We start from the raw sequence: 14,094 nt of genomic DNA, 5'->3' as shown, positions 1-14,094 counted from the left end.
ATGGCCTTATCAGTGAAGTGCAAGAGTTAGGACTTTATCCCAAGTGTGATGGGGAGCCATGGAAGGGAAGCATCTCACTTCTTTCACTATAAAGAATGGCAAGACTGAAAGAGCAAAATCCGCTTAGTAAAGATGTGGTAGATACAGAGAAAGATGAACCTGAGAGAGAGTTAGATAGTATCACTGACTCAGTGGACATGAATCTGAGCAAACTCCAGGAGACAGTGAAGAACAGGGAAGCCTGGTGTGTTGCAGTCCATGGGGTCGCAAAGAGTTGGATATGACTTAGCGACTTAACAACAACAACCAGGAGACAGAATTACAGGACTTGAGGACTGATTGATTGTGGAAAAGGAAAAAAAAATGAGTCGAGAATTCCTCTCAAGTTTCTGACTTGGGCAACCAAAGGACAAGGCTACCATATGAAGTGGGCATAACAAGTTCAGCGGAAAAAGATTCTGGTGTCAGCATAAATGTGCCGAGTGTGACCCAGCCAAGGGGAAATGTCTCGCAAATGACTGGGAATATGGACCAAAGGTCAGGAGAGATATCTGAGCTGCAGGTAGTGAATGAAGAGTCAACACCTAAAGAGGCCATGGATGCCCCATGGCAGGTTCAGTTCATCCTTGGAGAGAAAGCAGAGTGAAACAAGCAGATAATCTAGTCCAGAACTCTGAGGAAGACAAAATAGTTAAGGAATGGGCAAGGGAATAAGAGCCTGCAAAGGTGGCAGGAATTTAGAAGAGGGTGAGGGAAGCACAATGCCCATGACAGCCTGAAGGTCGGGTAAGATAAGAAAAAGAAGTGTCGCTTGGTTTCAGCAATGAAGAGGCCATGATCAACCTGGCAAGGGTAGCTTCAATACACAGGCAGGGCCAGAAGCCAGCTCTCCATTGGAAGAAGCTTAAATGAGAGTTAAGGAAGAGGAGGACACTGTAGAACCAACTTATTCAAGATGACTAATTGAGAAGCCGAGGGGACAATGGCAGAGGCAGGCAGAAGAGAGAAATTTGGGTTTGCTTTCGAGGCCACCAGGGAAATATCTGATCAACTCTGGGGAAGTCCGACTCTAGCCGAGAGCAGGATATGGGGATTTATGGCTCACATGTGGAAAATTTCTCCACAGGCAAATGCTTTCATTTTCTCTCCCAACAGCCCCAAATGTTCATGTAACCCCATTGATCTCAGGAGATTTTTAGGCTGCTTTGTAAAAAGAATTTTAGAGCACTTCCTGTTATTCCCTGGTGTGGATGTGGCATGTCCAGACTGTGAGAAGGGAAAGACGTGAGCTTTTGATTGAATAAATTCAGAAAATGATATAGTTATTCTTTGGGGTTACCGAGAATCAAAACCAAAATGGGGACTTGATGAAGCTCCTTCATGCTGAGGCAGTGGGTCGGGTTTCTTGCAAGAAAAAACAACTGCCAAGTGGCTCTCTCTTTCTCCTTCTCTCAGTCTAAATCTTCTGGAAGGAAGATGGTGGGATTGTCTGAAAGTCTTATTCACAGAAGAACAGATCCAGGGTCACTCAAAATTCAACTGGTACCTTGTACTGGAGTGAACCACATGAAACTGCCATTTTTATGTCTAGAAAGACCAACTACCCACTCCAGTATTCTTGGGCTCAGCTGGTAAAGAATCTGCCTGCAATGCGGGAGACCTGGGTTTGATCCCTGGGTTGGGAAGATTCCCTGGAGAAGGGAAAGGCTACCCATTCTAGTATTCTGGCCTGGAGAATTCCATGGACTGTAAAGTCCATGGGGTTGCAAAGAGTCAGACATGACTGAGCAACTTTCACTTTCACTTTCTTTCAGAAAGGCCAACTATTGGCAATTTCATATGAGCCAGCCTACTACTCATAGAAACAAACCATCGTGTCTGCCTCTCAGAATGCAGGGTGCATAGTGTGGCAAAGGAGTCCCCTGAGGTCCCAGATCTTGAGAAGGCTGGCACTATTCTGGGCATCTGAGGGCTCAGACCACATGGGGTTAGGGAAGGGAAGAAGGAACCACGGAAACACTGAATTTTGGATTCAAGACTGGATTGCAATCCTGGCTCCAGCAGAGAAGGTTGTTTAGTTTTTCTGCTCAGCTTTGTCATTTGTAAAATATGAAAAGTAATATCCACTTCCAAGAGTATTGAGAAGATAACAACCACTAACCCACAGAAGTGCTCAACCTCTGACAGACCCTGGACCAAACTGCCTATAAAAGGCTTCACAGAGCATCTAACCGAAATTCAGTACTCAACCTTAACTGCATTGCCACCATCATCATTGGTCCAAGCCCAGGGGGGAGAAAAATCACTTCCTCTCTTATTCCTTCATCACGTCTTATACATTCCTCCTCTGTACCTACCTCTGTTGGGATTTTCTGACCACATCTGTCCCCATTACCAGACTATAAGCCCTTTCAGAGTGGACACCATGTTGCATTCATTTATGACATGGGCAGGAGGGGAGGAGGGTTGGAAAGGAGGTAAGCGGGTATGTGAAGGAGGCAGGGTGGGGATGGATCATTGTTTAAGAAGTGGAAGCAGATTAACTCTAGAAAGAGAACTGCCTTCTGTTCATCAACCCTCTGGTTGGCTATTTCAGTAGTAAAAAGTTAGGACACCGGGTGTGATCTAGAAGAAAGAAGAGGGGGACATAGCCCAGATTCCCTTGCAGAGGAAAATGAGAGCAGTGTCTTGAGGAATGAGGAAAGACATGGAGGTGGAGAGTGAGGAGGACCAGCCAAATAGGCAGAAACTGGAACTAAACAGGTGTAGGAAGAGATTCCCAGGGGTGGGGTACACCAAAGGATGTTTTAAAAAGAAATAGATGCCTATTATTAAGTTTTTACTTTCCATAAATTATTATTCTGGTACAAGAGAAACAAGACTTGAGATTATAGGGGAAGAAAAAAAAATCCCTTCTTCCCTTCTAGACTCTTTGGCTGCTCTAATAATTAAATCTACATAAGCGATTAATGGGAAAATGTAATTTTGTATATGCCTGAGCCTTAATAGGAGACTCAAAGGCAGTCAGGTAATTGAGACTTACATGCCATCCTGAGGGAAGGAAGGGGACAAGCATCTGGGGCTTGAAAGGAGAGGAAGACAACTCACAGGAAGAGCGAATATTTGGTAAACAAATGTTTGCCTGGCCATGCAGAGAAGCCTCTCCAGTGAAAAAGTTCTCTCTGGTAATAGAGTTCTTCCTGGCATAGGCTTCCTTCTACATCCTTTCAGTCAGTTAAGGAGGAGGTGAAAGCTTGTCCTTAGTCTGATGGGTCCTGACCACTTTCAGCTTAAAATAAGCCACATGCTAACCAGCATTTTGGGGAGTCTCATATTCTGCTCCTTTTCATGATGAAGCTGCAAGGAAAAGGAGATTTTTCTTTCTCATTTTATAGCTCTTCTGAGCTTGGCCCCTCCTCTAATCTTTCCATGAGCATATATATATATATATCCTTTGTGATGGATTAAAATGTGACCCACCTCCACCCCACTCCCTCAATTGGGAATTACACTGCGTTGAGTCAGGAACACTTTGGCAGGGGAGAGAAAGACTTACTCAAAAAGGGTAAGGCTGGCATGTTAAAGGATGACAAAGAATGAAAGATGAGGTAAGATGTTGAAAAGAGAAGTCAGTGGAAGTAGGAAATTGAAGCAAAAGACTTAAACATAAACCCGTAGAATCCTCAGAGGTATGGTATGCATAGGAATGGTTTTCTTTCCCACCAGACACAAGAGTAGGGGTTACCTCAGCTAACTGTGGGTAAATATGCATGTGTGCATGACTTAAATGAGATAATGAAAATGGAGATGGGAAAGCCTGGGACACCCAAGGAATAGCCAGATGGTCTGGGTTTAAAACCCAGGTCAGCCCTTTAAGACCTACCAAATTAGGATATATTTCTTTGCTCTAAGTCTCAGTTTTCTTAAGTGTAAAACAGGGATAGTATTATCAGTTGCCTTACAATTTGCTGAAACTTTTTAAATAAGTCCATGTGATGCATGCAGAACAACATCTGACACTGAGTATTAGTTATTAGAGTCCAGTGTCCTCTTGATCTCCTTTCATTGAATGGATGTCCCCAATGTCAACTGGAACTCAGAAAAGAGTAGAGATGTTCATATACCACAGTCAGGAACTCCTGCTCCCCCTTCTCTACCTCTGCTCCATTTCTTCTGGAGGTGAGGTCCCTGGATTGATCATCAGCATCCTCTGGGAACTTGTTAGACAAGCCACTTCTTGGGCCCCTCCCCAGATCTTCTGACTCTCCAGTAGGCTGAGTGCACACTCAAGCTTGAGAACCAAAGCTCTATTCCCTCTGGGAGGCTAATGGGGGAACTTCAGGGTGCCCCCTGCAGGGTGGAGGCCCCCTTAGGCGTCCTTATAAGGAAAGAATTCAACTATGTCCTCAGTGAGCAAATACGTCTGCAGAAACAATCTCACCAGCAGCCCTATGTGATAAGTGGGCCATAGATCCACCTGACTTTCCTTTTCCCACCTGTGGTCTGACTCAGTTATTTATCACCTTTCTCTGGTACTGGCTTCCTGGGTGGCACTGGTGGTAAAGAACCCACATGCAATGTAGGAGACATACTGAGACGTGGGTTCAATCCCTGGGTCGGTCCCTGGCTGGTCCAAGAGCATCGGTGTTTACAATTAATTGATCACCGCCAGGTACAGATTTCTCTGGAGGAGGAAATGGCAACCTACTCCTAGAAAATCGCATGGACTGAGGAGCCTGGCAGGCTATAGTCCACGGGGTTGCAAAGAGTCGGACATGACTGAGTGACTAAGCAAGCAAGCCTGGTACTGATCCCCCAGTTTTCCTTCCGTCCTGACGCCTTCAGAGAGAGGGGGGATGTCAGCAAGGACTCACAAATATCTGCCAAGGACGCCTGATGCAAAGGGCTTCTTGGACTCTGGGGGAGGTTCTGATTTTACCAGCCCCTCCCATCCGGTGTTCTAGGACTCAAGACATTTTCAGGGCCCAGAATCTTGGTTTTCACCATGACATTTACAGAGCAGCTAAGCCTGCTCATTGAAAATCATCCAGGGCTTGGCAGGCAGTAATGTGGCTGGCTGACCTCCAGCAGTTGGCAAACAGTATGGCACATTAAATGTCACTGTGGGCTTTGTTTGGTTCTAAATTGAAAAATTGCTGGAGTTATGAAAGCTTACAAACCTCACAAACCTGGGGAGGAATTATGTCCTGCTTTTCTTTGTCTCCTGCACAGACTACATCACCAGGGAAAAACCAGAGCCCCCTGCATCCCTCTCTCAACTCATGCCGCTGTCCTACTCACACACTGAAGGGCATCCAACAGCCATGGAGCCCATGACCAAGAGTGTGTTTCCAGAACTCCTCTTGCTGGTGAGAAAGAATGTGGAACCGTTACTAATTCAAAGCAGATCTGACCTAGCTACAGACCCCTACACACTTTCCCAGGATCCTCTACCCTCCCTTTGTCTTTGCTTCTGAAAAGGAATGTTCATGCTCATTTGTATATAAACATCCATCACCAGCAGAATCCTAGTCTGGGTCTTAAAACTGGAAGGGCATTCAAGGGCACGGGGGTCTAGACTGCGGCTTTCAAGCTGGTAGGTTTACTGTTCCGATTGTCCACATAACAAAGTTGAATCCAGAAAGTAAGTAACTAGCCCCCAGTCTCACCATGAGTAGGTGCAGAGTTCAGACCTGGGGCTCCCACCTCTGCCTTTCTCCCCTTGATCACAGAGCCTCTTTCCCTCTGAGATCAGACCCCAGAACTAGAAGCGAGTTCTTCAATCACTCTACCCTTTCCAGTTGTAGCCCGCAATGACGTTTTCTCACATGCAATTTCATCAACAGAGTTAATCCAAACGGATCATCATGTTTTTGCTGTTGTTCAGCCAACTCCCTCCTGCTAGCATGTTTCACCTCTGGAATGAGGACACCTTGCTCTGGGCGCAGGTGTGAGCCTGTGAGCGCCCATTTGCTGACATTTAGGTCAGCAGGAGGCAGGGTCGTGCATGTTTCCTGAGCTGCCTCTCCTCCAAGAGGCTTGGAAGAAGATGACTGCCAGGAAGACCAGCCCACAATGGCTGATCCAAGGAGGCCGGAGGACTTGGAGTCTAAGAGTGGCTGAGACCTTCATTGTGCCCTGTTTTGTCCCCACTTAACCTCCTTGTTTTGTTTTGTTTTAATCCTGGGAGAGGGAAAAAAAAAGTCAGACAAAAAATTCTCTGGTTAGTATGTAGAACCAAGGGTGCCCCAAATCAGCTTGTTTTTCCCAGCCTCTCTGATTCTGAACCCCTTTGTGCCTCCTCCTGGGTACCAACTAGGAAACTGTGAGGTGGTGTGAAGGGTCCTGACCTGGCCACACAAGCTATCCTGTGCCTTTTGTCACTCAGTTCCCTCATCTGTGAAACACGCCACTGTGCCCTTTATGGATTAACTGTAAACTAATGTAAAGAGCACGGTGGTACCCACCAAATATCAGCTCCATTCCTGATAATACAAGTGCATTTTTCCACTTAAATGAATTTGCATTATAATGGGGGGCAGCATCTATACTAATCATTGCTAAAGAGATGAATCTCTAATGGTGGATTTCAGGCCTTGGCAACAAGTCCAAGAAGAGAGTAGGCGATGTAGCTGGAGCAGGCAAAGGACCCTAACAACATAAGTTCAAAGGTCAAAGAGGCAGAGGAAGCTAAAGTCACAAGGGAAGCAGCTGGGACTTTAATAGCTTCGTCTGTCATTCTTCACGTGTGGAAAGGCCCCTGGTTATCACAAGGTGGCTCTCTGTGTCACTTTAGCATGCATTTATTGAGCTCCTGCTGTATGCTCTGTCCCCAACAGTTGCCAAGGTCTTTATTTCCACTTTGTCCTCCTCCTAACCAAAACTGACCCCACCCCTTAGTCTCTCTTATCCTATTTCCTCCAAATCCTTCCACCAAACCCCACCAACCAATCTCAGCTGCCCCTATAACTGCCTTGTTTGAATGAACATCATGAGAAAGCCTGCCCCCTGGGGCCAGCACAGGGCACAGAGAACCACCAAACTAGTGCGAAGGCCCCTGCTACCCCCATTGAAAGAGACAGGCAGAGACAGGTAAGATTCATCTCCCATGAAAGGCATTTCCAGGGCATTTCTCTGGTGACAGATGAACCAGTCAGGAAGATCCGTGCCCCTCCTGGGTTGAACAGATTCTGTCCACTTCTGATTTCTAACTAAACCTCAAGAACAGGCCAAGTTTTCTAGAAAGACCAGGCTTCCTTCTAACCTTCCAAGATGTTCTTCTTCCCTTCGGCCACTTGCATGTTTCTCTCTTCAGAAGAGTGCTTGTAGAGAGTGGAACCTCTTTGAGCATGGAGGAACTCAAGTCCATAAAATGTGGCTTCTGGCTCTTAAAATCTGTGTCAATAAATGTCAGAAAAATTGCTACTGGCAGGTAGGGCAACTTTACAAAATTAAGTGTGAGCACTTTGGATCTCTGCACTCGTCATTCCGAGCCTCTGACTCTGAAGCCAAGGGTTGGCCCCTGTCATGGAGTGCCAGGACTGGATTGGAAGTATCAGTGTACATCCCATAGACCATCAGAGCTCCAGTAAGACCTTAGCAAGGATATGCCAGCCTCCTGTTGGGGGCCATCTCATAGACTGACTCACCTTTGGGAATAGACAGTGAGTCTCACACTAGGATAATGTCCTTCACTGGAAAAGCGTGCCTGGGCTACATGTACACTGCCAAGTTCAAGCATCTCTGCACAGCCTCAAGGCTGTCTGTCTGCCTTATGTCACCTTTCACCACTCCCCACCTTACATTTTGTGCTCCAACAGTACCAAACCACTCAGAGGTCTCCACTTTATTTGTTGCCTCTGTGCTTTTGTGTAGGCTTGCCTTGACCACAATGTCCTATTCCCCACTCCATGTGTACCTGGGTAACTTCTACCTACCTGTTAGGATCCAGTTTAGGTATCACTACCTTTAGGAACTTGAATGTGACCATGATTATGAATGTGTTGGCCTCCAAACCCAAGCAGACCTAGGGTTGAATCTCTATTCATTCTCCCTAAACCTCAGTTTTCTTATTTTTAAAATGGAAGTGATAACACCAAATCTACAGTGTTGTTAAAGAAAGCTGTGAAGGACTCAGTGTAGCTGACACATAGTATTCAGTAGCCATTTCCCTTGTTTTCTGATTTCTCCACTCTGCCCTTCCATCCTAGCATGGGATGGGTGACTATCACTATTATTCTATGTGTGTGCAATTTAGAAATATACATTATTGAAGTATAATTTACATACAATAAAATGTATGCATTTTAAATGTGTATATGTTTTATTGAGTTCCGACTTGTGAACACCTGTGCATACCGGTGTCTATGGAACATTTCTGTCACTCCTAAAGCCTTCTTTGGGCCCTTCCCAGTTAATCCTCATGCCTCTATTTCTGGGCCCAGGCAACCATGATCTCTTTTTACTGCTAGAGATCATATTATCTTTCCTAGAGCATCACATAAATGGAATCATACAGTATATATTCCTTTGTGCTTTGTTCACTCAGTATAATCCGTTCACTCTGTTTTGAGATCCCCTGCATGCTTCAACAGTAATTGGTCCTTTATAGCTTTGCTTTTAACTTTGTATTTTAATTAATTTGCTTCCTCCACTAAACTCTGAAGCCCTCAAACATTCTTTTTCTTCTCTGGTTCCCAAAGAGGCACTCAGTAAATGTTAGGGAGAAGAAAGGAGGGAGGACATGAGAGAGCTGTCATGGGGACTGGCGAAGAAGATCTTGGCACAACCTTGCATCTTGTCCACCCTTGGGTGGCGGTATTCACATTCCCAGCAGAAGAACCACACCCAGACACTTACAGTAGCCAGTCCACAGCCACCAGCAGGCTGATGTCCTCGGTCGGCAGGCCTACAGCCGTCAGAATGAGGAGCATGGTGACCAGCCCCGCACTGGGAATACTGGCTGCACCAACGCTGGCCAGTGTCGCCGTGAGGCTGTGAGAACAGAAAAGGTCAGGTCAAAGGAAGAGAACATAGCCTTGCCAAAACCATCACTGGCAGGCAATTTTAAGCTCTAATTTTCCCAGCAGTCATAAAATGCCCTTTTCCTCCCAAGAAATAGAGAAATCTGGACTACCAAGACCCAGGAAATAGGGTCTATTTGGATTTTGCTCAGCCTGATGGAAGCTTACAAATTCATGGATCAGAGTCTTGTCCCCATCATGACATGCAAATCGCCAAATATATCACAGGGCTCAAATGAAGTAAGCATGGCTCTAAATGCAGGCAAGGAAATAGTAAAGAAGAAAAACAAATCACCCTTAATCCTTCCACAGGAACACCACTGCATTCATTTCTGCTTACGTCTTTATGTCTCTGTGAGAAACAGAGACTTCTAGACTAAGTGGCAAGAGTCTGAGGAGGTCATTGCCAACATTAACATGAGAACTCGGAATAGCAAATATCCAGACTCAACTGAGTGGACATCAGGGAAACAAACTGACAGAATTCCAAATGACATTAAGCTTTAGATGCCTGGACATTTCACCATGGGCTGGAAAATAACTATTCAGAAAGAGGGTGCCAAGAAATGATAATAAAACAATGGGAGACCTTCCTCCTGAAACATCTCATTCCTTGCTTTGCAAGGAATGCCAAGGGCATCCCAGTGCCATTTTGAAGTTGTCTCTGGAAACGAGTTTAATCTAGGGTTCAAGCACCCCATCTAGACACCAGAGGGCCTCTGTGGTCCAGCAAAGGACAGTGACTTTTTCTCCCTCTATTTTGGATGCTATTTATAAAAGCTGTCATTTCTGAATGGACAGTTTATGAAAATATGGATTCTGAACTTGCTTTTCTGACTGCTGAAAAGAAAAAGGGGGCTGCTTTCTCTGTGGTTATATAAAGTTGGTTTTGTTTTTTTTTTTAACAGTTTTTATAGAGTTTTTACAGTAGGTCTTCTGGCTTCAAACAAAGAATCAGACTCCCAAACTGGTTTGCCAGTTGGTATGTCCATGTATAGAACCCTGGTATTACAGTCAAAAGGAATCTGAATTTACCTAATCTTACACATGAGGAAAGAAAGTTCCCAGGAGGTTTTGCGGTTTGCACTGGTTTTTCCATATTGCCATCCTCCCCCCACTTAGGCTTATCACAAAACAGATACTCCTCCTAGGTGGGATTAGAACCCATCTTTGCTTTTACCCTGCCCCAGCAATATGGAGCTGATGTAAGGGTTTAAAGAGCTCCATTTTTGGGGGGTGGAGGGGCATCCACTTAGGTCATAGGAGAGAGTAATTAGTAGTGGTTATCAGAGAAGGTTCTCAAGTTGAACGACCCAGCTTCAAACCCCAATTCTGCCACTTATTAAGCACGTGACTTTGGGCAACTTACTTAACCTCTTTGCGCCTTGATTCCCTTATCTGTAAAACAAGAGTTAATAATGGGGTCTCACTCATGGAATATGTAGGAGCTCAGAAATTAAGCACTTAGAAGAGGCTGGCGCACTGCAAATTCCCCTCCCCCTAATACATGTGAATTTTTATTCTCATTGGGAAATCTGGGCAGGATGAGGCCGCTTTGCGAGGAAAACGTCCCTAAAGTCCCGAGAGCTGGCAGGTGGGAATCCTCAGCCATTTCCCCAAGATGGACAGAACACACGAGGGAAGGGGAACTTCCCAAGTTCCAACGGTCTCGGCCGAAGCTGTTTTGTTTAAAACCTCAGTTGCTTCTGTTCTATGAGTCACTCTTACACATCCCTGGGTACCGTGGCCACGTTGTTACCCCTTGGTGTGTGAGACAAACTTCTATAAAGAAATCTTACTGGAAGTTGGTTCTCTTTCTGTTCCTCCATCTCAGTTATTCCCTGACCCGAACATAGACGGGCTGTCTGGAACCCCAAGTCCTGCAATAACCCCTGGGCCGAGATCTTCCCTCTCTTTATCCCTTTCCGCTTTCCACGTCCTCCCGCTCCTCTGGCTCACTCCTCTGGCTGGTTCTTGGATGTTGTACAAAATACCACACACACATTAATCACAGCAGGACCTCACAGTAACCCTGCAAGGTACATCTGGTTGTACCACCAACTGGACGGGTGGAGAAACTCAGGGTCACTCAGCCTGTCCATGGTCTGCTGGGATCTGAGCACTCGTCTGCTCGAATCCAATGTCATGCTGCCTTTCTATGTCTCTTGATCCCTTCTCACACTGAACTCTAAGACTTAACAAATTTGCTGAGAATTCCTGGCCACTGTTCTGTTACATGCAGGGAAATGAGAAGATAACAAATGTACTTGGACGCACAGCAATGAAGCTAGACTTGGCTATTTTTCTCTGACTAAATTGGAACTACATATACTTCATATACATATACTACATATGAACTACATATATTCCATGGGGGGGGGTTGTCTCCCAGAGACAGCCCTTATGATGTCTACAAACATAGCAGATTTGGTTGAACTTGCCAGGGCCACCAGTATTGAATATATTTGGCCAACTTTATCCTTGTCCAGTGAAAATTCTCAGTACTAGCATTATTAAAATAAAGGATAAATTCAAATAATTCAAGCACAATCTCAATCACCTGGTCCAATCTGCAAGTTCTCATCTAATGATGTGAGCTTGATGGGAGGCATAGTTGCTTCATCAATGGGAGACTTCAAAGAACATTAAAAAAGCCCCATTCGTCTTTGAATTTTAAAGTAAGGGAGGTTGGTTTGTCTTTGAATTTAAAAGCAAGGGTTGTTGGCAGTCCTGTACACAGTCTGTTAGGACATGACTTAGAAGGTTTGATAATCTGACGTAAAGCATGTTTTCCACTAAGTAACATCATGTTACTCACTATATCACTGTCACATTTTTCTGTCATATGCTAGGAGTACTGTATTTGATTAAGCATCAATTGTAGTAATAATACTAGTAGCTAAGATTTTTTGCCAGGTGACTATGTATCAGCCACAGTGCTCTCAATCACCTCTAGAATATGTGATTATTGTCCCATTATTTGAAATTGAGACTCCTTTACAGTACTGCTATAGACTGAGATGCATCCTTCCAAAATTCATTTGTTGAAGCCCTAATCTCCGGTGTGATGGTACTTGGAGATGGAGCCTTGGTCATGAAGGCAGAGTTCTCACGGTGGGATTAATGCCCTCATAAGAGGAGACATATGAGAACTTGCTGTCTCTCTCCAGGTACCAAGGTAAGGCCACATGAGTGAACATCTAGAAGGCAGTCATTTGCAAGCCTGGAAGAGGACATTCTTCAGGAGCTGAACCCACTGGAACCTTAATCTTGGACTTCCCATCCTCCAGAACTGTAAGATATAAACATCTTCTGTTTGAGCCAAATAGTCAGTGGTATTTTGTTACACACCCTGAGCTGACTGAGACAAGTACATACCTCCTAGGATGGTTGTTAGGATTAGATAAGTTAATACATACAAGTAGGTGTGATCTTTAAGTCTGCAGAGAAGCAATATGTTTTTAATGACATATTGGAAAAGTATTCTTTCTGAATTTTTAAAAATGATAAATAATAGGTAAAGTGGCTTTAGCAAAAACAAAAAAATTATTATTTATTTGTAATAAAATGTTATGTGCTGTATTGAGAAATTCCTCCAAGTACTTTATCGGTTATGCTGTCATTCCCTGGAATGCTGAAGGGAGCATATTTTAAGAAAAACTGGATCCAGAGTCAGTTGATACTGGTCCCAGTGACAGCCCTTCTGGCTCATTATTGACAGTATTACGGCTTCGGACAAACTACCAAGCTCCCAAAGCCTGTGCTTCTTCATCTATTAAATAAACATAGAAGTAACTGCCTTGGAACATCACAAGATGGTTAAAAATCAACTAATATCAAACTTCTGAAGCAATTTCACATAGGCAATACAAACAGAAGATATTATTGTGAGCCTGCTTAATTCCTCTTCCAATCTTCCCTTTGAGCTTGCCAATAATTCCTCTTCTCTTTTATTTCTTTCATCATCCTTCTACCTGGATAACTGAAACTGAAGTGGCCTCTGTGAAATGGAATTAGTGTGGAAGGGACAAAAGGGTAAAGGATTGTTTCAGGGCTTTATCCAACCCACTTCACTCACCTTACGGTCACAATCTGGCCTCCATCTAGGACGACGCCATTCATTTGGGCTATAAAGATGGCAGCCACTGCTTCATAAAGGGCTGTACCATCCATGTTAATGGTTGCCCCGACTGGCAGGACAAATCTAGTCACACGCTTATCAATCCCCAGATTTTCTTCCAAGCAGCGGAAGGTGACGGGCAAAGTTCCAGCACTAACGGACAACAAGAGAGACAAGAGTTATGTCCACTTTAGAGAAGCAGGACAAAGCACAATCTGAAATGCCACTACAAGGTTTTTGTTCTCTGTTCCAATCAAACAATGTGACTTGAAAAAAGCAGCATCTGGAACTAAATTAAAACCCATCGATTTGCCATATAGGACATTACACAGTATTGAATAGAGCTCTGTACTCCAGTAAAAAAATGTTTTAAACCCAAATAAATTTTAATTCTAGCAATAAAGCAAAACAAAAAAACAAGACAAAAACAAACAAAAAAAACCTTGATTTGGAGGCTCAAATTCAATCTTATTAAGGTGCTAAATAGGCGGCAAAATATTTTTGTTGGTTCTAGTTTTTGAGATCTACTCAGAGCTTTAAATTCTCCTTTCCCTTTGGTCCCTCTTTCCATCTTGGATTAAATATTCAAAACTTGTGTGATTGCCCACATTAACTGGGCTGCAGAAAAAGGTATCAGAAAAGGATCAGCTACCAATAGTAAGACAGAATGAGGAATTTTTGAATGATCCATAATTTTATGCTAGAAACACTGTTTCCAACAAGATTAACTACATGGGTTGTACCCAGCCCCTGGGAATTGCCCTGAGCTGGCCTGCTAATTTTGAGAAAGCTGGACAAATATGGTAAACACCATTCAGTAAGAATCCAAGTTTCTAGCAATTCCCTGGGGATCCTCACAGACATTCCAACTCCCTGATAAAAGATCATTGCCAACTCTAGAGTCTCTCCTATGAAATAGGGCAGAAAAGCTCTGTAGCTAATCAAAGACCC

At 44.2% G+C, this 14,094-nt stretch overlaps 1 protein-coding gene across 1 annotated transcript in view; it reads right to left on the bottom strand.

Moving 5' to 3' along the window:
• SLC1A2 (solute carrier family 1 member 2) overlaps positions 1 to 14,094 on the bottom strand; it is a 159,581-nt gene that overhangs the window by 19,208 nt on the left and 126,279 nt on the right. The window contains exons 8-9 of the mRNA XM_070473187.1: positions 13,102 to 13,296; positions 8,860 to 8,994 (exon numbers count right to left, since the gene is read on the bottom strand). Of these exons, the coding sequence (XP_070329288.1) occupies positions 8,860 to 8,994; positions 13,102 to 13,296 (330 nt within the window). The remainder of the gene's footprint in view (positions 1 to 8,859; positions 8,995 to 13,101; positions 13,297 to 14,094) is intronic.

Source organism: Odocoileus virginianus, chromosome 10, assembly GCF_023699985.2.
Source record: "Odocoileus virginianus isolate 20LAN1187 ecotype Illinois chromosome 10, Ovbor_1.2, whole genome shotgun sequence".
NCBI lineage: Eukaryota > Metazoa > Chordata > Mammalia > Artiodactyla > Cervidae > Odocoileus > Odocoileus virginianus.
The sequence above is the reverse complement of the archived record's forward strand: the minus strand, read 5'-3'. Positions and strand labels throughout refer to the sequence as shown.